Source organism: Capsicum annuum, chromosome 1, assembly GCF_002878395.1.
Source record: "Capsicum annuum cultivar UCD-10X-F1 chromosome 1, UCD10Xv1.1, whole genome shotgun sequence".
NCBI lineage: Eukaryota > Viridiplantae > Streptophyta > Magnoliopsida > Solanales > Solanaceae > Capsicum > Capsicum annuum.
In genome coordinates this window covers 137,635,404-137,659,662 of record NC_061111.1, presented here as the reverse complement: position 1 = coordinate 137,659,662, position 24,259 = coordinate 137,635,404, and the positions used below count along the sequence as shown (strand labels likewise).

At 28.2% G+C, this 24,259-nt stretch overlaps 1 protein-coding gene across 1 annotated transcript; it reads right to left on the bottom strand.

Annotated features, from left to right (window-relative positions):
* Window positions 1-164: 164 nt before the first annotated feature.
* Window positions 165-23,649, bottom strand: LOC107879885. The gene is made up of 7 exons (XM_016726819.2): window positions 22,896-23,649; window positions 8,943-9,172; window positions 8,343-8,540; window positions 5,941-5,963; window positions 1,079-1,566; window positions 663-895; window positions 165-572 (listed from the first exon to the last, which is right to left on the bottom strand). Exons 1-7 carry the CDS (start codon window positions 23,373-23,375, stop codon window positions 314-316), a joined length of 1,911 nt encoding a protein of 636 aa, XP_016582305.2. The 5' UTR covers window positions 23,376-23,649; the 3' UTR covers window positions 165-313.
* Between the last annotated feature and the right edge of the window lie 610 nt (window positions 23,650-24,259).

Sequence of the window (24,259 nt, the reverse complement as noted above, 5' to 3'; positions counted from 1 at the left end):
AAGTGCAATCAGAAATTTGGCACAAGGTATAAATTACTTGTAAATTGTATTCGGTTCATTTCGACATCATTATTGGTATCCCGCTGTTATATGTATATAAGAGGATCTGATTTCAGCATCCTAGCTTTTAAGTCTTGGTTGTAAAGAAAAAGAAAATCAGAATGGAAATCGGAAACCAACTTTATTTAGGTTTAATATATTTGGAAAAAGGTACAAGAATATTTTAAAGCATATGAAATGATTCTTGTATGACTCTTCTGGTTTTATGTAACTTTTTATGGAAGCTTAAAAGAAGTATCAAATTGCTGAAGTTTCAATGAGAGGAAGGCCGGCCTTGGAAGAAGACATGGATGTGATTGTTGACTTCATCAGGCTTTTCTTGTTGAAGAAAATGAGCTACCCCTTTCAAGATAACCACGTCTTCTAGCAAAGGCACATCTTTCTTTAACCCACCCTTGTGTATATAATCCTTGACTCCTGCTGAATTATAAGTTGTGTCCAAATCTCCCACTATGAACTTCACTGGTACATTTACTTTCGCCCCTGTCCATGGTGCTGTCAGTTTCCAGTTTCTGCATTTCAAAAATGCAAATATGAGCTGAGTAACTAGTCACATCTCTAAAAATAGATACTAATGATTATATGGAAAAATTGGAACTTACAGATCAAGTGCTCTATAATAATTCAATCCACCAGTGAAGCCAGTGTGCTCATATTTGCTAGCATAGTAATTGACATCCTTTACAGTGAGCCAACGGGGCAATATCACTGGACTTCCGTCAAATGGCTTTCCTTTAGGCAACTTTAATGCTTCAGGGTTTCGGTTAGTCAGTAACTTCTCCAACACTGTCTTGGTTCCTAATTGAGCAAACTCTTCTTCTATTTCTCCAGGCTCCTTCACAATTGTATTAGTATTAAAACATTTATCACAGGAGAACTACCTAGAGTAATTTCCATCATACAAAAGGGAAGTAGAAATATTAAGGCACGTTACTCATAAAGACAAATTAATCTGAGTTTGATAGAGGGAGTAATCAATCTTGTCCAGAAAAAAACAAGAGAAAGAAAAGATATAAACCTGGAATCTTATAATATAGTATTCATCTCCGTAAGTGGCGCGCAGAGCTACAGTGGGCATTGAAATGGGGTTTCGTGGAATGAACGGAACGCTCATATTCACAAGGGCCTTGACCTTATCAGGCCTATACAAACACATAGACCAAGCAATCATAGCTCCCCAGTCATGCCCCACTACAAATACCTTCTCCTGATCAGGGGCAATCATGTTAAGAAGTTCCACAAGGTCACCAACAACATGGAGGGTGGTGAACTCTGTGAAGTCATCTTTGGTTGCTCCAGTGGTATCTCCGAAACCACGGAGGTCCGGGGCCACCACACGGTAGCCGTGGGCTGCCATGAATGGCATTTGGTGGCGCCACGAGTACCATAGTTCCGGGAAGCCATGTAGGAATAGGACTACTGGGCCTTGGCCCATTTCAGCTATGTGCATGCTTGTCCCATTCACTCTCATTGTCTTGTGTTCAATCCCATTAACCTCCTCCATCTCTCTCTTTCTTTCTATCCCTCTCCTTGAAAATTTACTTGTCTATAGTTGATATCTCTTTAGAGCTGAACTGCTTTAACTTATAGTACACAGAGGAGGAAAGCAGATAGAAAAGAGTTAGTAGACGTACTTCCACAAGTAAGTATCATATTGGGCTTCACTTGTTTCTTTATTCATGCAAGAGGTGTTGCCTATTTTGGTCATATAGTTAATTACGTGACACATAATTTGTTCATTGAAAATGATGTTTCTCCATCTTCTGTACCACTAAGAAAGTATTTTTTTTTAGAAAGTACTTTCTTTTATAATCTCTTGGCTTTTCCATGTGAGTCATATACTCGTGTCCGTAATCCTTAAAAGGAGCAATTAATTAAGTTGCCGAAGCTAACAAATTTCTTTTCTTTGTGCCTTAATTTGATAGAGAAATCGATTAACTACAATGGACCTTAATTTATGCAAAAGATTAGATAGATTATGGACTGCGTACATCTTACCCCCCCCAGACCCCACAAAGTGGGAATACACTGGGTTTGTTGTTGTTGTTGTTGTTGATTAGATAGATTATCTTCAAAAAGCACAAGGAACTCACAGCCTAATATATTGGCGAAATAATTAGATGGACCCTTGTACTTGTCTAGGTTTGTGAAGTGGACACTTCTACTTATCTTTTTGTCATTTGAACTCTTTAATTCAGTAAAAAATAAATTTTAAACCTTTTTTTTTTTACATGACATCCTATGTGACATAAACCACATAGGAGTGTGTGATACAAATGTCAAAGGCACGTCCCACCTTTTAAACATGGCCCCATTGGTCAAATTAGGACTTATATCAGCCTTCTTCCTCATTGGCTTCCAACACCATTGTTGGAGCAATTTGAGCCTTTTTTCCCCTTTCTTCTCGATCTTCTCTCTTTAAATTTCTTGTCCTTTAATTTTTTTGGGGGGCTATCATTGTACTTCTCTTGTTTTTTTGTGTATTTTAGTTCAATTTTTTCTCTGACTTTTCCATGTATTTTGTCTAACACCATGACAATTCGGGTTTGTTATTGTGGGCTTTATGCTGAACTTAAGATGTCAAGGAGATCGACCGTCTAATCTCGAAAGAATATTTTGGGATTGTCAAAAATATACAGCTGGTAATGATTGTGGATTTTTTCGATGGACTGATGCAAATGAACAATACTACATAAACAATTCATCAACAAATCCAGAGCAAGGAAGTAAAGGCAGACACAGAAAGTAACGGAGATAAGAAAGGCTTGGAAGAAATAAAAGACATGGAAAGCATGAAAGATTAAGCACTAGTATTGATATTACTGTTATCATCATTGTTGTCATTTGATTTCCAGTTGGCATATAAGATGTCTTGATTTGTAGTTGCAACGTACAATGATAATGAAATTGAAATTTGATGACAAACACTAGTTTGTCAACAGACAAATCTTCAAGATAGACACGTCTTAACAACAATTGGGGTAAAAAAGCTTCACAATAGTTATTCATAAACACTTGTCTTAACAATACCATTGCTGAGAAATGCACCAGAAGTTGATAAACACTTATCTTAACAACACTTGAGATAAAAAAGCTTTAAAAACTAACAATTAAGCTACACAAAAAGAATTAAACTACCGTGTTCCTTGAATGCTTGGTGTGACCTGACTTTTGTTGGCATGAGCGATTGTTGTGGCTTGAGTGGTTATAGAAGGTTTTTATCTTCTGTAATTCTCTTCTTGTAGCTGTCTTTGAGTAATTGCAGCTCCACTCTTCCACCTTAGTCCTTTTGATTTGTAACTCAAATCAATATTGGTTGGAACTAAACTAATCAATGTTGGGCTGTATAACATTCTATTAGTTTCAGACTAAGAAATAATAAAATTAGTCAAATATGCACTAATTAATACTAGTTAGATGTGCTTAGATGATAGAAGACTTACCCTTTCCATTGCATGCACTTTGTCCAAACAACACACCAATCAGTTGTTTTTGTCTTTTTTATTTTGATCTTTTATATGTAAGATTTACCCTACCTCTCAAAGCTATACTAGTCCTTTGCTTTTGGGCACTAACACTCGTAGTAGACTATTGAGTAGCATTCTCAAATACTACATAAGTGGTTGCAGGCATCATAATAGCTGTAGGACTCAAATCAATTATTGAGGCAGTTTTATGTCTCACACCAACTGATGTAGTATTTGCAGGCCTTCTTTCGATTGTTGTTGCATTATGAGGCCTTCTTATGATTGATGTAGCATTTATAGGCCTTTCAATATCTACTGAAGCATTTGTAGATCTCTCATCAAATATTGAGTTACCAATGGAAGGTTGCACACTTGGTGTTGCAACTACATTTTGTTGACTGTTACTTGCAGATGCTGTAGCAGTTTCAAAGCTATCAGTGACACCATTTTTCTACAAAAAACATGTTAAGGTCAAAAATACATCTAAAATGAATAAAGTTCATTATTAAGATGATATTAAAGAACAACTTAATAAAGTTGGCCATTCTTTCTTGTTGTGTCTAATGGTCTTGCACACATAACATGTCATTTTTCTTTTCTTTCTTGTAGCATTTTCAAACTTCTACTTAATAAGCTCATCATTATCTTTCTTTCTATTTTTACTTAATCGTTCTGGCATGATAGTAATCTCAAATGGCTCATTTACTGATCTTGTGCTTTTTGACCACATCTTCATGTTTGTCATAGGTTGAATATACTTATTATATGCCTTCAGGTATGGTATGTTTCCTTCTTATACCAGTGATCAACAAATGACTCCACATCCTTTTTTTTTTGTAATGCATTGTAGAAATTTCCTTAATTGCTATGACCTACAACTACACATCTTCCTCTTCACATTAACAATATATGTATATGGTAGATCACCAATCTCAAAATCAATACCACTATTAAACCGCACCTTACAGTTGGTTGTATAGTCACCATTCTCTGTAAGAACTTTCATAGCCATTGATAATACATCACTAATCCATTTTTCTGAAAACTCTCTCATTTAATTCATCCTTTTCATGACTTTGACTCTTATTTTCTCTAACATAATAATAATTTATTTGAACCTAGCATCCAAAATTCAACTCTTGAAAGTCTCACACATATTATTCTCAACCACATCACACCTGCTATGCTCTTTAAACAAAGTCCTACACTATGCCTTTTTATTGTACTTGAGCAAATCTTTCACAATTTCATCTCCCAACTCATTTATTTCATTAAGTTTTACTTGCAAATACACTTCAAATGATATCCTGACAAATTGCCAATTTTTTTTTTCTTTTTTTCTTCACCTTTTCATTCCTTTTTTAGTTGAGCACACCATCTATGCTCAACATTTAATAGTAAATTAGTAAGTGTCAAATGAAAACTCTATCAAACAATATAAAACATTAGTTAAATTACTGCACCAAATTGTAAAAAAGTATATAACTAAAAAATGTAATACATCATACCTTCTGTATATCAGACATCATCACCAATCCTTCACCTTCAATTTTCGTAAGCTTTAAATCATGTTTGATGCACCTAAAAAATCAAGATCATGTGTCCTTGATTTCTTATCAACTACTGCCCATGTTATAGGGTACATCTAATTATTTTCATATTTAAAAATTCAAGATAACAAGATACCTTTACATACACCTTTGAGAAATGCACTATCTAATCAATTATTCTTCTACACTCCTCTTTTCATCCACTTTTTAAGACTTCTAGATAAATGTAAATGTCTATAGACACCTCTTTTCTGAAATTATATTCTTGGATGTCCTAATAAATAAAGTGACATCAAGATTGATGGTCATCAATTTTCAGCATAATCATACAACCTAGAAAACTCTTCCATGAATCACCCAAATATTTAATCATACTTCTGATTTTTGTCTTTCTACGGATTGTTTTACTAACATACAACACATAGTCTTTTTTATAAGAGCTTGAGTATAATGCAATTTTATTGAAGGCTCACTCATAATTCTTCCTTTGTACTGCTTACTAATATATCAAGGGTTACATAATTTATTTCTTGTCCTTTTAGAATACTTGAACAGGAAAGTAAGTCCTCACACTAAAATTTCTAGTGTTATCAAGACTTTCAAGAATAACCCAAGGACAGCCTTATGCTTACACTTTGCCTTTATGTTTTTCTTCTCATTAGGTTTCAACATAAGATTCATACATTTTTTAATAGAGTAAGTCTGCAGTGCTTTTCTAAACTCAACACAAAAATATCATATATATATATAACTGAAAAAAAAATTATTTTTTGCAGTTTTATCAAAGTAGATCCTGGTAGATGAACTTCTAAGTAGGTGATCTACCACTTCATCATCATCAACAGTATCTTCTTCCTCTTCACTAATGTCGCTATCAGGATCTAAGCTATCAAAATAAAGATCATACCTATCCAGTTTACCTTCATATCTAGCCCTCTTGTTGTTATAACTTTTCTCAAAATCAACATCTATACCTACAGGTCTAGATGGTATCTTATCTAGATTCGCCTTATCAGCTTTTTATTTAACTTATTTTTCAATGTTAGATTGCCTAGTTTGAAGCAACTATTCATCCAAGTCACTCAAATCATCAATGTTTTCATAAACATCCTAAAGTGAATCACATTCACTGTCATTTTTATATAGATTATATAGATCTACTTCAGGATCAGAAGTTTCAAGATGTTATGTGGAAAACTCATTAACTTGATCTTTCTCTAAGTCTTCTAAAGAAACCCTCTCTTTTTCTTTATCTGTCGTAGGAGACTAATTTTTATTTAAATTCTCATTTTTATTTTATTTTTATTTTCATTTGCATTTTCATTTTCATCAAATGATTGAGGTGAATACACATCAGCCCTATCATTTTTAATTAAAAGTGAGGAGGCTGACACATTACCATTACAAAATAGGTGAATTGATTGCCGCATCAGCCCTAAACTTATGGACAATAAATTATACTATTTTTGAGGATAATTTTTAGGCAATTTTTATTTCATTTACATCATCAACAATTAACGATTCACTAATTTGGTGTACTCATATACATCAACAAAATTTTCAGCTTTTAAACTATTAAGAAACCTTAAAACATTACCGTCAGTATTTAACATGTAATAACCACCCTTTTTGTTAACTCTACATCTAAAGGTTTCAACTTTTTTAACACCTAATTCTAGTGCTAATTTATGAAACAACATTATATGCAGCTCATCTACATCCACTCTAATTTTTTCAGGATCACAAATTTTACTAGCATACCTTAACTCAGGGTATGACAAAAAACAACCTTCATAGTTAAATTGAAATGTTATAGTTAAATTTATTTGATTACCACGTTTGTACAATGACAAAAAACATATACAATTACCTAATTTATATATATATATATATATAAACCCTAATTTTTAAAGAAAAAACAACAAAAGCCTAATTTTTAAAGAAAAACACTAAAAAATTAAGCAAAATGTTTGGAGATTCTTCTCTACATGTCTGATATGTCACAATACAATGGATCACCGATGTCAACAATACTCAAGACAATTGAAATCAAAAAGTCCCAATTATGATTTTACAAAAAAAATCTTAGAATCTAATCGAAATCACAAAATATGTCATTAAAGGCATAACACTACGACATATACGTCTAATGCCACTATTATACAAGAAAGAAAGCAAAAGCTTAAAAAATGTTCAGTCCCAATTGTGATTTTACGAAAAAAAAATTCTAAAATCTAGTCGAAATCATAAAATATGTCGTTGAAGGCATACCACTACTACATGTACGTCTAACACCAGCATTAGACACGAAAGAAAGCAAAAGCCTCAAAATTTTTAGTTTCAATTGTGATTTTACGAAAAAAAAATTAAAATCTAATCAAAATCACAAATATGCCATTGAAGGCATAACAATACTACATATACTTTCTACATTTGCATTAGACAAAAATAGAGCAAAATCTCTCAAAAATTTGAACAAAAACTTGATCAATTGAGTAAGACCTTAAAATCTCAAAATTGACACAATTAACTTGAATAAAAGCTTAAAACAAACTCAAAAAATTTCAGAACTAGCACAATAATTAGGATAACTTACACCAATAGCTTCAAATACGACTTCAGTCACCAACAACAATCAACAAAAATCAGAAAAATGAAAGATGCGAGTTTCACATGTTAAGTACAAGGGCCTGATGAGAAAATGAAAATGGAGAAAAATGAAATATCCTTTGATTTTTATATCTTGTACACAGAATTTTCTATGTGTTAATTAATTTTTAAGTTTTTACTGACGTATCAACGTTTGTGCTACACACTCAGATTATTAGACCAAAAAAAGTTTAAAATATTATTTTTTACTAGGTTAATGAATTGAAATGACAAAAAGATAAGTAGAAGTGTCCACTTTACAAATTTAGACAAGTACAAAGATCCATCTAATCATTTCGCATAATATATTCTCAAGAATTTAAATTTTCATAAAAGAAACATTAAAGGGTAATCATTTTTAGCTAAAACAAGAGTGCAAGAAAACTCCCAAATCCAAAAAATAAAACAAACCAAAGCTAAATGGTTAATCACCAGTATTTGCACACTAGAAAAATCAATCAAACAAATTAACACTAGTACAGTTGATGCAGTAGAGAAAGAATTAAAGCAAAAGCACAAAAGAAACTAACTCTACAGAATAGCACAGGTCTTGGACTGATTAGAGGATGAAATTTTGCTAATGAAATTATAAATATGATCATTAATTTCTCTAGGCTTTTCTTGGTGGATGAAATGTCCAACACCTTGTAATACCACAATTTCATCCAAGAGTGGCACTAGTTTCTTGAAGGCTCCTTTGTGTAAATAATCCTTAGCGCCAGGAGCATTGTAAGTAAGGTCAAGGTCACCCACAATGAATTTTACTGGTACTTGAATTTTAGCCCCTGTCCATGCTGATGTAAGCTCCCAATTTCTGCAATATTTATTATTCACAATTCAAATAATTACTTGCATCTAAATACTGCTCCCTTTGTTCCTACTTATGTTGACATAATTCAATTCAATACAAATTTTAAGAAAAACAAGGAAGGCTTTAGAATTGTTTTAAACATATATATATATATATATATATATTACATAAGTTAGAACGTTACATCATAGTTTCTTCTTAAAAATATTCAAGATATTTAAAAATTTTACAGTAAAAAAAATGAAACTTTTCAAATAAAGCAGTAGCAGTATCATGTGCTGTGGCGGAGCCCTTGTATGTGTGAGGGGTATTAATTAACAATCTTTTACTCAAAATTACATTAAGTAGATAGATAATTATGTTTTATGATGTGAAATGAAAAAAAATTAAAGTATTGATAATTACCGGTCTATTGCTCGATAAAAGTTCAATGCTCCAGTGAAGCCAGTTTCTTCATACTTTGTAGTATAGAAATCAACTTCTTCCTCAGATAACCAGCAAGGCAACTTATTAGTATCTTCAAATGATTTTCCTTTCTTCAAGTAAATAGGATCTGGGGTTTTATATGTTAGGAAGTACTTCAGCACATTCTTAACACTCATCTTCTCAAATTCACCTTCTATTACTCCAGGCTCCTAACAATATATAATCAAACAAATAAATTATTATTTAATGATGTATTTAATTATTTTTTTGTGTTAAAAATAATTGTTCTCTAAAGCAAAAAATTTTAAAAGGGAATTTTGTTTCATACTCTATTAGTTTATGTAAAAAGTATAATGCATTTCTACCATATTGGGAACCTAAAGCCAAACTCTAATGAGGACCCTTAATTTGAATTTTGCTATGAAATATAAACTAAGAACAACAAGAATAAAGAGAGAAGTGAGAGTGGTTATTATTTCTCTTGAGAGATGTGAATAGCAATGAAGGAAAAACTTTATTTATAGGGGAAAATTAACCTTAGATTTCTAACTTTTTCATATATAGAAATTTACTATATATGGTAAAGTAGTCATTCACTATATATGGTAAAATAGACATTCACTATATGTGATAATACATTTATAACACTCTCTCTTGAATGTCTAATTGATAGATGATGTGCCTCGTTAAAATCTTACTAGAAAAAAACTCAATGGGCAAAAAATCCAGTGAAGGAAAAGAGTACATATCTCTAATAATACGCATGTAGGCTACCTCATTAAAACCCTTATAAGAAAAATTCAGTAGAACAAAATCTTGTTAGAAAAAAAGAGTACAACGCGTATTAACTCCCTCCAATGAGAACATCAATATCAGAATATTGAATCTTCACATTTCAATCTTGTGCATCATCTTCTCAAAAGTTGTAATTGATAGAGACTTTGTGAATAAATTAGTCATATTATGACTCGAATAAATTTATTGCACGTTAATATCACCATTCTTTTAAAGCTCATGTATATAGAAAAGCTTTGGGAAAATATGTTTTGTTCTATCTCCTTTTATAAATCCTTTCTTGAGTTGTACTATGCATGTTGCATTATCTCCATGCAAAATCATGGGTATTTTATCACATTTCAAACTACGATTTTCTCAAATGAGATGTATCATTAACCTCAGCTATATACATTCTTGACTTGCTTTATGAATAGCTACCATCTTGGCATAATATGAATGTCATGTAAACATGATATGACAGTGGACCTTCATGACAATAGGTAATATGTCCTCAAACTATTATGTCGATCATATGAATATCGTGTGTATTCAAAAACTTGACAATATATGTTAGCATAAACACATTAATACAAGGACTTTCAATTGTAATATGAAAGTGATCTACTTCACTATATCCATGTAGAAGTAAAATTATATTATGTTCATATTTGCAGCAAGATGTATAAATGCATCAATTGCATAAAATATGGTACTTAAAGATTCAATCCAATTTTGTATGTTTCTCATCTCAACTTCTTTCAACAGGTAATCTATCGCTTTTAAAAACTCTCTAAGAGTTTCAATAATTTTCAAGTTATAAATTTATACGATATAAGAATTATAAATAAGTTTTTCAGAAACTTTTATATGCTTCAAATATTTTGAGTCCTTAAAAGTTTTCATATAAATTTTGTCAAGAGACAATATTCAACATTTCATATGTGACATCTTCAAGTGTCTAGACTGCAAATCAAATAAGTTTCATGCTTACCAAAATGCATTCTTCCATATCACTTGATAAATACTTCTATGTCAGCATGCTTAAACAAACGTAGAATTAAAATCATCATAATCTTTTATAATATTGCCCCAATATTGTATCACAGATATTATCGATAATATATCATTTTGTATCGATTTTCAATATAACATGATATTTTGTGATCTCATCACTTTATGATTTTCAGGTACCTGAACCTTGCATAAAATTTCATGAAGTGTTATGTTGTAGGCTCTTTAAAAGCATAATTCCTTCTTTTATGATCATTTATTCCTTATTCTTTTCAAGAACGATTTCATTTGGAACCGATTGATCTACCACACTTTACGTACGTCTAGGCTTTGTCCTTTAGGGACACACAATAGGAGCATCCACAACTAAATATGAAATTAATTTGGGGTCAGTAAATGCTCCTAACATTTAACTTAAATTATTTTTGGAATGAGGATCATATTAATGATAATATTTCTTAGTTGTTTATTATTTCTCCATCATGTTAGAAAAACTAACATACATCTCAATTTACTTTAGAGAATCCATCGTTATGCATCACTATATATTCATTAATCATATACTGCACATCAAAAATATTAGATGAAATACTTGGTTCCTTACTTGGTTCCTGACCTTGAACCAATTGAGAGGGAGAAATTAATCACAATCTTTGATCTAATGCAAACCAAGTGCTATTATATGCAATATATCATACTTCAAACCAATACATGAAACTTTATTTTCATAAGCAATAATTTAGCTAATTTTCTAAAGGCATTTAATTTTCAAACCAACTCGAATATTTATCAATCTGGAAATTATGCTCTTAACTCAGTTTATATCGAGCAAATAATTTTATGAATGTCAAATTGTAAGTTGAAAATAAACTCACATGTGATCATCTTATATCGATGCATCTTAATAGATCACATAATAGGTGAACGGGCTCATATTCACCTTTTATACTTTTCAGATTTAAGGAATTTAATCCCAACATTAGTTGATCCAACCAACTTATCATGAGAACAAACAACATGAATAATTTTTGAAGAATTTTCTAATTCTTTAATACATTTCTAATACTCAATATACACATCTTTAAAATGTCACAATCGTTTATATGAACATATGAATTTTTATACTAGTAAACATCAAGTTTACCATGTCATGTGCTTTTTGTTTTAGTAATTTCAAATTTACTTTACAAAAATAAACATCATATTTACTACTTTTGAGCAAATTGCAGAATATTTCTTCTCAATTATTCTGCCTCTTTTGGAGGTGAGTTATGGTACCATCACAATCAAGTGCACGTTTGTATTGATAAACTTTACTAAATATTATCACATTCACCCTAGAAAATGAATTTGTCCTTATAACAATCAAAATCCTCATTTTCATAAATGAAATATAATCGTGCCTTAAGCCTATCAAATTATGATAGCTTATAACCTCTTTCAAAATATTGCTAATTCAAGAACAAATCGAGTTGTGTATATAATGTAGAGAATTTTTCTAACATATCTTATAATCATAATAAGCGTGTAAAATCTTATCTCTTTTGATGATCATTATCATATTGTTCCTCCACGTTTATATCTGTGCATTCAATTGCTTGTTTTCTTTCAGATATATTATGTACTGCTACCACATTCCTTCAAGAATGGAGCAAGTTGTCAACTTTCAGATTCATCATATATTGCTATCATATTCACTTCATGGAATAGAGCATATTAATGTAATATGATTCATGACTTTTCACCAAATACCTATTTTGCCTTTGCCATCGTAGTATCATCAATATAGTGTATTGAGATTCAAACTTAATATTTTATCCATATAAATGCGTCTTAGGCTATAACTCAATGAGACTTGAACCCAACATCTTATCATCATGGTGCATTGAAACTTTTAACCCAATGTCTTACCCTCTTAATGAGATGAGACTTAAATTCATCATCATATCTTTTAACAATATTGTTCTTCATGAACAAATTTAAAGCATAAGTGGTTCCAAATCAACTATTTTTCCTCAAATCCAACAATAATTATATCATTAGTAGCAAAAGACAAATAACATAAGGAATTAATTACTAACCTTGAAATTACATTTAGATTTATAATCTCACCTTCTTTGGCTGAGTCTCGTGCTAATAACATATTATGAAATATAAAGTAAGAACAACAAGAATAAAGTGAGAAGAGACAGTAATTATTATTTCTCTTGAGAGATGAATAACAATGAAGAAAAAACCCCTTTATTTATAGGGAAAAAATAACCTTGAGGTTTCTAACTATTTTATAAATAGATATTTATAATATACAGTAAAGTAGACATTCACTAAATGGTAAAATAGACATTCAATATATATGGTAATACATTTATAACAAATTTTGATTATTAAAATTTTTAACTTTTGGCTTAAAACGAAGTGCTTACAAGAAATTTTTTATTTACCCAAACACTCTGCTTTAAAACTATTTTTGCTTAAACACCTAAAGTATGTCAATTCAAACACCCTCTCAATTTTTTTTTATATATATTTATTTTAAAATTTATTTTTTTAGCTTTTTGAAATGCAAATTTGCACATAAAACTCTACGTAGCAATGAGGTGTTCTTTTTATATTAAGGAAGATTTCATATAAAACTAGACTTAGTTTTCTTTTTCTCTTTTTCATCTGAAAAAATATGGATTGTTTTCTATTTTTATGCTAACAAAAGATTTCAATTTTTTAAATATACATAACTAGTTACTGTATATTATAATATGAGGGTCTCATAATTATGAGGTCCTAGATAATTACCGATATAATTAACGACACGCTCCTGATAAAGCAGTAAAGACTCGTTTCAATAAATCAAAAGCTCCAAGGACAAATGTTGGAATATAACAATATATTCATTCTCTTTTATCAACAACAATTTCCTTATTTTTTTCACGGCTACACTCGGCGTATTCCATTGAGCGATATTTTGTGACAACTTTTTTTGATTTTAAAATTAATTTGTCTAATTTTTTTAATCTACATTTAGATCGATCAATTCAATATTTTAGAATTAAAATTTAAATATTCGATGACTATATTAAATATATGTCCACAACAGAGCTAGTTTGTATTCTAAGTTGGCAGGTTTCATGTGAAGACTTAATTTTTATTCCTAAGTAGTACGTAGCTTATGATAATGAACTGGTGTTGTGGTATTGCCATGAGGTTGGGATTCTGTCCACTAGTCTATCCTGTTTTAATGCTTAATCTGGTAATAAATTTCAGTTATAAAAAAAAAATATGATTTAAGAATATATTTTAAATGATTGGTCTAAATTTACATAATTTAAATTTTAAAAAATAAAAAGTGTCACATAAATTGAAACAAAGAAAGCAATATTTATCAACTTTTCATTGTGGTATAAAAATAAAATTTTCTTTCAATTAATGACTTTTTTTCCTTCCAATTTTCTGTCATATAGAGTGTTATAAAATAATTAAATAATAAAAATATACTCTCTCTAATAGTTTAAGTTTTTAGATGAGATAGTCGCACACTTTAACATGATATCAAAGCAAATAAAGGTCCTAAAATCAAATCTCAGTGACACTCATTATTAAAAAGAATTTTCCCATAAAAAAGAATCGACTTTTAATTAAGATGATCACACTTCAATTGAGTGGATTCAAACTCGCGAAACAAAACCGTTCAAATTGTATAGAAAATTTTGTCTTCATACTCTATAGTCTATTAATTAGAGTTATTAGTCTAAAAAACAGTAGACGTTTCAATAAAGCAAACGCTCCAAGTACAGTTCGGGAAAAGATCTCCTGAGATGATAAAATATGTATTTTGATCACAAACAACAGTTTCCTCGTTTTTTCACTGCTACCCTCTAGGTTTATTCCATTCCATCTAGGAGTAGTATTTATTAAGAATTTTGGATCAAAATAGTATTAAATTGGCAGGGGCGGCTCAACGGGATAGGATTTGTGGCCTAAAGCCAATTTTAAAAAGTGGCCTTTATATTTAATTAATAAGAAAAAAGTATCACATAAATTGAAACAGACAACTTACTTAAATTTCGTAATAAATATACGATATGAGAAACTTTTTTTATTAATGACTATATTATAATAGAAAGGTAAACAAATTCTCATCTAATAATTTTGAAGTTGATTATTCGTTATAAAGAGTGAATCAAGTCATAAATTCAATTCAAAATAAACTTAAAACTATATATTCAAAATGTATGAAAAGAAAAATTAACATATGCATAGTACTACAAAATTAAGATAATTAAATGAAGAGAATTAATTGACATCGAGAGTCAAAATAAGAGTCAGACTATATAAATTTTGACTCTTATATTGAATATATTTTTTCTTTATGTTGACATGGGATCAAAATGTAACATATAGTACATTTTACATAGTTTTTGAACATTTAAATTTTGAAATATTATATTAATTTTATCTTAGTTAGCTTCAAAAATTAGTGAAATTGGTTGTCGAAAAATAAAAAGTGACACATAAAATAAATGAAGGAAGTATTTATCTAAATAACATATATTTGTTTGTAGCTAAATTTTATAAAATTTTCAAAAGACAAGCATAAATCTAATTTTTTGAAAATAATAACAGTGTTGATTTTATGGCCTTGAATTTGAGGGAGCCTAAAGCAATGGCTTTAGTTTTGAGCCGGCACTGTAAATGGGAAACAATTTTTAATAAATGGATTTGTCAGAATTTTCATGACTAAAATGGTGAAAACACATGGAAAATGGATCACCTTCAATGTGCAATTTTCAGATTAAAAAATAGCCGAACCGTTAAATATATTTATACTGAAGATGCTCTACTCTCATGAGCCTTCAGTGAATCTTTTACATTTTAAAGAAAGACTCATTAATAGTCATGAAGCTTTAGTATTATATACTGTTTAAGAATCTGAAAAAAGTTGTCATTTTTTGAAATGATGAGACAATAAATGATATTTTTTTCATACTCTAAAGACTCATGCAAAACAATGCAACAAATGAAGATAAAAAAATAGCAAGATGAGTGTATTGAATGTATATATATACCATGTATGAATTCACATATTACTTATTTTTAATAAGTAATTAAGAATAATAAATTACTTACCTAAAAGATAAGTCTTCAATTTTCTCGTGAGGCTAAAAATCAACAATACAATTTGAAATCGACAACGACGACTAAGATAAGGATTGAAAAACAAACCTAAAAACCATAAGTATTTCATAAATTTGACCCAAGCTATTAACTTGCAATCAAAAACATTAATTTCAAACTGAAAAAGAAAGATTTATTTATTACTTTCATAGCAAAAAGAAATCTTATAATTTCAACAAATAAAATATTTTCAACATGAACTATATGATATAGCAAACAAAAAGTGCATAAAAACCTGATGGAGAGAGGTTAAAAAATAACCAAATCAATAGGAATCATTATAATAACAACGCTATATCATGTTACCTTAAAAATTAAGTAGTACACATTTTCGAAATAAATAGCAAATATGTTTATAAACTATCGAATACATGTGAAAGAAGTAAAACTTGCGGTAATTGAAAAGAGAAATACAATTTTCGTAAAAATAATTGAACGAAAAAAGAGATAAATCGTTGATTTATTTCGTATAATTTTCGATTAAAAATTTTCAACTAAAAAAACATGAGAAATTATCAAAAGAGAAGAATCCATAGTCAATTATTGATTATGTATAACACATATATAATCTTTAAATTTACTAACTAAATAAATAGAGAAAATAAAAAAGGATGATTCTAATGGATACAAGAAGAAAACTCTAATCAATCATCAATCAAAATCAAAAATAAAATATCAAAATAAAAGAAAATAAAGTACAACAATCACACATATGTTTCTAGTAAATTTGATTAAAATACTATTTAAATAGTATTATAGACATTTTTTATATAAAGCAAAACTCCATTTATTTAAAAGTGTTGAATATTACTATTTCTTATCTAAATCAAAATAAAAATTTTAATTAATTTGAAAGTTTTAAATCTAAAGTGCATTGCTTTGCATGAGCCTAAGATGCATTAAAGGTATGTTGCTTGAAGGTGGATTGCCTTGCATGAGCCTTTAGAGTATGAAAAAGTTGTCCTCTATTATCCCATCATTTCAGAAAATGACAGTCTTTTTTCAGATTCTTGAACATTAAAATTAATATTGAAGGCTCATTACTAGTAATGAGCTTTTCTTTAAAATGTAAAAGATTCATTGAAGGCTCATAAGGGTAGAGCACTTTCATTGTAAATATATTTAACGGTTCATCTATTTTTTAACGTGAAAATTACATACTAAAGGTGCTCTATTCGCCATGTGTTTTCACTATTTTGGTCATGAAAAATCTGACAAACCCATTTATTAAAATTATTCCTCATTTAACACTATTTTGATCCAAAATTCATTTATCAACTTTTCTTTGTTATAAGCAAATAATTTTTTATTTATCCACAAACAATAGTATTTATCAAATTGTAACAACTTAATAATCGAAACAAAATTATAAGTAGATTTTGTATATATATTAGAAGAGCCACTTCAACATGTGTGCTTGTTGTAAAAAAAAAATTATTCTAAGGGTATTATTGTCAATTCAAAAAAAACTTGTGTATTGTTGGATTGTGCTATAACTTAAACAAACATATATTTAATGACAAAACAACCAATCAACTTTCTCTAAATACCAATTATATCCCCTATGTCATCTTCCACATGGTGGACCCCATGATCCTAAGCATAAATCCTTATTTAAAAAAAAAAAAAACAACTCTTTTTTAAATGCATATTTTCTTTTTATGGAAATGGAACAAATACTCATTTATGTTTTCTATTATGGGATAAAAAATTAATTTTATTTTTTTTCCAACTTTTTATACTTTCTTTTAGGGAATTAAAAAAATTATTTATTTTTTGTTCCAATTTTTTATGCATGTTTAAATAACTTCTGTAAATTTAATATAATTAGGTAATTTGAAACAAATCATAATTTATATTAGTTAATCATAATTGAATTTTAAAAGTAATAAATGCTATATATTTATTGTTAATTTGCATACAACTTTTTGTACATGTTTAAATAACTTTCTAAATTTAATATAATTAAGTAATTTAAAACAAATCATAATTTATATTAATTAATCATAATTGAATTTTAAAGTAATAAATGTCATATGTTTATTGTTAGTTTATATCTTATATTGAAAATATAATTTATATTAATTAATCATAATTGAATTTCAAAAGTAATAAATGTCATATATTTATTGTTAATTTGAATACAACCTTTTCAAAAGTAATAAATGTCATTGAATTTTAAAATTAATAAATGCCATACATTTATTGTTAAATTGTCTCATATATTGAAAATATAATTTTCTTTTTACTTATTTGTTTGAGCAAATTAAGAAAAAAAATATTATTTTCTTCTAATATTAACCTTGTGATTAAGTTACTATATCAAATTTAGATTTTCAAAACATATTAGTAAAATTAATTTAGTAAAATAATTTTTTAATAAATAATTTTTAAGATCATATTGACTTGATACACCCTTAAGAGAACATTAATTAGGAGTATATTTTACTAAATTAACTTTATTAAATGCACTAAGAAACTCTAAATTTGACTACTGATACTTTATATAATTATTAAATACTAAGGATAGACAAGGAGAAAATATAACAAAATTTTCTTAATTTAAAAAATCGAACAAGTAAATTGTAAAAATTATTTTTAATTAATGAAAAATTAAAGCCATTTTAGTCTTTTTATGAGAAAAATCTGCTTAAAGAATTTGTCTTTTGTGCTATGTTAATTGTATCTTATTAATAACTTTAAAGAATGCCCACAATCTTTCATTTAGTTATAGACGACGCCCTTAAAAAATCCACCTTATTCTATTTATTTACAAGATTGCCCTCCAAGCTACATTTAAATATGCATATATATAATGATGGGTGGGTCCCACAGTACGTTCCAATTTTGTATAGATTTAATTTAAATTTAAGTAATTTAATAATATAATAAGTTTATCCTAATTAATATTTAAAGTAAATCAATTTTATTATTTTAATTTACTTTTATATTCAAAGTTTTTTTTTTTACTTATTTAATTTAGCAAATTTAAATTTTAGAATTATCTTTTTCTTATATAGAACTATTAATATTTAAACTTAACTTTAAATTTTTAAAGTACAAAGTTAATAATTTTAATTTAATAAAATAAATTTCTAATGAATATTCTCTAAAGATTTGTGTTGGGTCAGTATGTACTAAGTAAAAAAGAAATAAAGAAAAATATATAATAAAATTTTATTATTGTGGGAGATAAACATAATGCACTATCCAATAATATTTAATAATATCATATTTTATATATGAAAAATATAACATATTAAATTTATGTAATTTAATAATATAACAATTTTATTTTAATTAATTACAACTAAATATTTAAAGTAAATCAACTTTATTATTTTAATTGACTTTTATATTCAAAATTATTTTTTTTACTTATTTATTTTAGTAAATTTAAATTAAAATTTTTTTCTATAGAAATACTAATATTTAAACTTAACTTTAAATTTTGAAACTACAAATTAATAAATTTAACTTAATAAAATAAATTTCTAATGAATATTTTCTTAAGATTTGTGTTGGGTCAATATAGATCAAGTAAAAGAAAATAAAGAAAAATATATAATAAAATTTTATTATTGTGAGAGATAAACATAAAGCACTATCCAATAATATTTAATAATATCATATTTTGTACATGCAAAATATAGCATCCTGTATTTAATATACTACTCCGATGAGTTATTGATGATTACTATTGGATATGACAAAATTATGTTAACTTTTATAGAAGTAACATAATCAATCGCTCTTACGTCTAAATATTAAAAAAATTAATAATATTTAATAAAAAGATAAAATAGACAAAAAATATGAAATTAACTCTTGAAATTTTAAATTAAATTATCGTCCTTCAAATGATGATTTTATTATACCATCCCTTATTATAAGTCATTTATGTATTAGAAAGTTAAGAATAATAAAATGATAAGTTAGCATAAAAAATTTGATTGACTATCAAAATTATTTTAGTGCCACAAAAATCGGGATGGGACAGAGGAAGATATAAAACAACATATATTATTTAAAAATGAAATAAAAAGTATTGTAAATAATAATAATTAACAAAAGTATTTTAAAAAATTGACTGATTGCCAAAATTTTATCTGTGTCGCATAAATTGAGACGAAGAGAGTATTCATATCTTATTGAAAAATCATGTAAAAAATATTATAAATCACATAATTAAAAATTAAAAATTAAAAATTTATAAATATAAAATATTTAGCTGACTCTCGAAATTATATTATTGTCACTTAAATTGAAATAAAATAAAAAATATTATAAATTACAATAATTAAAAACTTACATTATTTTAATGATTAATTATCTAAATTCTATTTATGTCACATAAATTGAAATAAAAAAAATGAAAAAAGGACACTCTATGACCTTTTAAAAAAATAATAGCCCAATTATAGCCCAAGTTTGGCATATGGACAAATAATGTCCAGTCGGCTAAACAAATGCCATTTTACGCCCATTTTCTAAATTTTCCTAATTTGGGTCATTTTGATCCACGTAGTCCATATACAGTTCATATACGATACTGATACAGTCTATATACAATACTGATACACTATTCAACTTGGGCAATTCGGCCCTTTTTTAAAAATATTTCAATTTTTTTTTACTAAAATTTTTAAATTGATCAAATATTCTATTTTTTTATTGTTTAGAAATAATAATTAAATTATATAAAAATGATATAATTATTAAATAGAATATGAATCTATATAAGATATATGTATACAAATTGTATAGTTCTATCAAATATGTATATGTACAATATATAGAAAGTGTACACAAATTATATAATTGTTGTATAAAACGTGTAAAAAAAAGTACTGTTATTATATAAATTATGTATCAAAACTGTATAATTTCTGTATAGAATATTTATGTATAAGATTTGTATAAAACCTACATAAAAGTTGTGTAAAAATGGTATAGAATCAGTCAGTAAATTAAAATGGCTAGAAAGTGGAATTTAAATTCCATAACCATTTTCAAGGAAATAGTTTAATTTGAAGTGCAAATGTACAGTTATTATATAAATTATGTATAAAAACTGTATAATTTCTGTATAGAATATTTATGTATAAGATTTGTATAAAACCTGTATAAAAATTGTGTAAAAATAGTATAGAACCAGTCAGTAAATTAAAATGACTAGAAAGTGAAATTTAAATTCTATGGTCATTTTCAAAGAAATAGTTTAATTTGAAGTGTCATTTCTCTCGTTTGCCGTCCATATCTAGTAACACATAGATAGGTTAGAAAATATCAATTGCACAATCAGTACTATACTGATTCAACTTTAAAATTGAGTGATATTCTAACAAATATAAGTAGCTTTATGATCTAATCTTCTTCTTTTTTCCCAACCGCACTTATCCTTAATTTCCCGGCCTCACTAGTCAGCTTTATTATCTTTTCTTATCAATCTAAAAGCATTTTTGTTCGATCAAATAATTAGATCTGTTGCTACTAAAAATTCTCTTAATTTAATACAATCAGAAACCTTTGAAACTGATTAGTCTTACTGTGATAAATCTGTTCTATGGATTAGAGATTTATATTCATAGTCAACCAAGCTAATTTAAATTTGAATCTGAACATATTTTAACTTATCGATCAATACCTTTAGGGGCTGTTTGGTCGGATGTATGCGACTAATGCAAAATATTGTGTATTAATAATATATGTATTAATAATACTTGTATTAGTTATATTTTTTTTTCTTACGTAGTTTTTGGTTTGGTGTATTAAAAATAACATGAATTTTATAATTTCTTAAGTTTTTTTTTTTTTTTTGCAAAAATATCCTCCATATAAATACGGGAGAAAGAATGTGGAAAAGATTTTGTGGGACAATTGCGATTTTAACAATTTTGAATATTACTTTTGCCTAAGTAATATTCAATGGCCTACTAGATTCATGCCATGTGGATCATTAAATAATTTATGATTGAAATTCATTTCAAATTTTCCACTTATTAAAAGAACAAAAAAGGGTAAAAGTTGGTCTTTGTTTTACTTTTTTGCTTTTCATACTTTCAACCTTTTAAGTGCATACTAAAGCAAAGTGCACCAGATGCCTATCCATAAGCAGTAGTAAAATTTATTTTACTAATTAAACTCATAAAAATTTTCTCATCTCACAAGATTGCACAGATCTAAATGACCGTAAGTCACAACGACTACTCAAGCTACAAAAAAGGACAATCTAATATCTAAAACACAATCAAAGTTCAATACTTAAAAAGACATTTTTTATAATATATGTGTCCAATTAAGTTGAGTAGAAGCAGTACTCCTCCTAATTACATTTATAATCTATTCAACTTATATGATCTTGCTGTGTCACCTTAGCAATTTGCTCTCGAGCATGACCATGTTTCCTAATCTTGTACATGTTAAATAAATCGTTATCCTCACATCCGTTCACTTTAGTTGGCAAAATTCATACTCTGGGAGTCGATTTGTCTTAAAAATGAATTCTTTTTGATATGCATTGTGTTTCAGTATGCATTTAAAGGAAAGAAATAACATGAAAAAAAGGTGAAGAAACGTAGGTTAGTTTTTAATGGACGTCGTTAGTATTATTTTTACCATTTTGTTTTTTCTATAAGTAAGATTTGAAAAAATCTCAACCATACATTATTTTATGATCCACGTGGCATGAATCTAATAGGCTATTGAATATTACTTAGAGTCAATAGTACTTGGTGAATCTTTTTCCGTTTTCATGAGATCATTGATCTTTTTATTTTAAATATTTTAAAGTTTCAATTATTATGACTTATTGTAATTTTTATAAGTAGTTGATTCAAATATGAAAATGTTATTAAAAAAAAAAAGAAACATAAAAAATCCATATTAGAAGTCATGGTAAAAATTAATTTTGGGAGTAATTTCGAAGAAATCTGAAAAAAAAAATGGAAAGAGAAAGATGAAATGAAAGAGTACCTGAAATCTAACAACATAGTAATCATCTCCATAAACCGCACGCAGAGTCTCAAGTGGCTTCTTCATAGGATTCCTGGGATTGAAAGCCACACTCAAGCACACAAAGGCCTTAACCTTTTCAGGCCTATACAAACACAGAGCCCAAGAAGCAACAGCACCCCAATCATGCCCTACAACAAACACCTTCTCCTCTTGTGGTGCAATTTTATTCAGGAGCTCTACTAGGTCACCAACAATATCGAGGGTTGTGAACTTGCTAGGATCATCTTTAGGTGCTCCCGTGGTGTCTCCGTAGCCGCGTAAATCCGGAGACACCGCGCGGTAACCCTGTTTAGCCATGAATGACATTTGGTGCCTCCATGAGTACCAGAATTCTGGGAAGCCGTGAATGAAGAGGACTAAAGGGCCTTGCCCTATTTCAGCAAAATGCATGTTTATTCCATTCACTGGCACTGTTTTATGCTCTACTTGACCCTCCATTTACTTTTCTGAAGAATATATGTTTGCTTTGGTGTGAATTAAGAAGGAAGGAAATTTATGTGGATTGTTTGCTTTTAGATTGTTGTAATATATATAGGGCTATTTAATGAGGATTTAACGAGGTTTGCTAGATTTAATCCTCAAAATAAAAACAAAGAGTTTTCCATTGGGAAAGAAAATACGTATATAATACTTTTTGAACCTTCAACTACAACTCCAGACAATGAGTTTTTTCTTAATGAGATTATGAGTTTTCTAAAACATACAAAGAAAAAAAGAAATAAGATATAGGGTATTAACAAAATTGTTCTCAAAGACAAACTTTTTAAGGTACATGATTTTTTTTTCATTTTTGATAATTGTGATATTCGGACAGTAAAGAACATACGGAAAGAAATCACAAATTATTTTTGTATCCACTGACTTGGATCACAAATTCCTCATTTTGGATCGTAAATATGAGGCCTCATGGTTCAACCACTTCGTTGTAGGAGGGTGCATCGTTCGATTCAGTTTGATTTTATGTAATATTGATTCTGTTTATTGATTTTCGATTTTTAAATATACTAAATCAATAACCAATCAATAAAATTTTTTCATCGATTTTTGGTCCTTAACAGTTCAATTTTTGATTTAACCGATAAAAAAATATTTATAAAACAAATATCAATTTGACACGAAGATTTTTAATGTTGTGTAACAGTAGTAACTAATATGACATTAATAAAAAAGCTCACAAAAGAAAAACAATAGCAACTAACATGACATATGTCTTGCAATGCTAAATTCCACAAAATAAGAAGTCCACAAACTATGCAGCTGTCGTCGTCGCCAACTCTCGCTGTCGGTTTACAAAGAGAAAATTGAAAAGGTGAACTTTATAG

Excerpts from the sequence above, each read along its gene's own strand:
- LOC107879885 (XM_016726819.2), bottom strand. The coding sequence starts at position 23,375 with ATGGAGGGTCAAGTAGAGCATAAAACAGTGCCAGTGAATGGAATAAAC. Across the intron at positions 1,567-5,940 it reads AGATCCTGATAGCGACATTA|AGATGGAGGAGGTTAATGGG; the intron begins GTGAAGAGGAAG and ends AAAGAAAGAGAG. Across the intron at positions 573-662 it reads TATTATAGAGCACTTGATCT|AAACTGGAAACTGACAGCAC; the intron begins GTAAGTTCCAAT and ends TTTGAAATGCAG.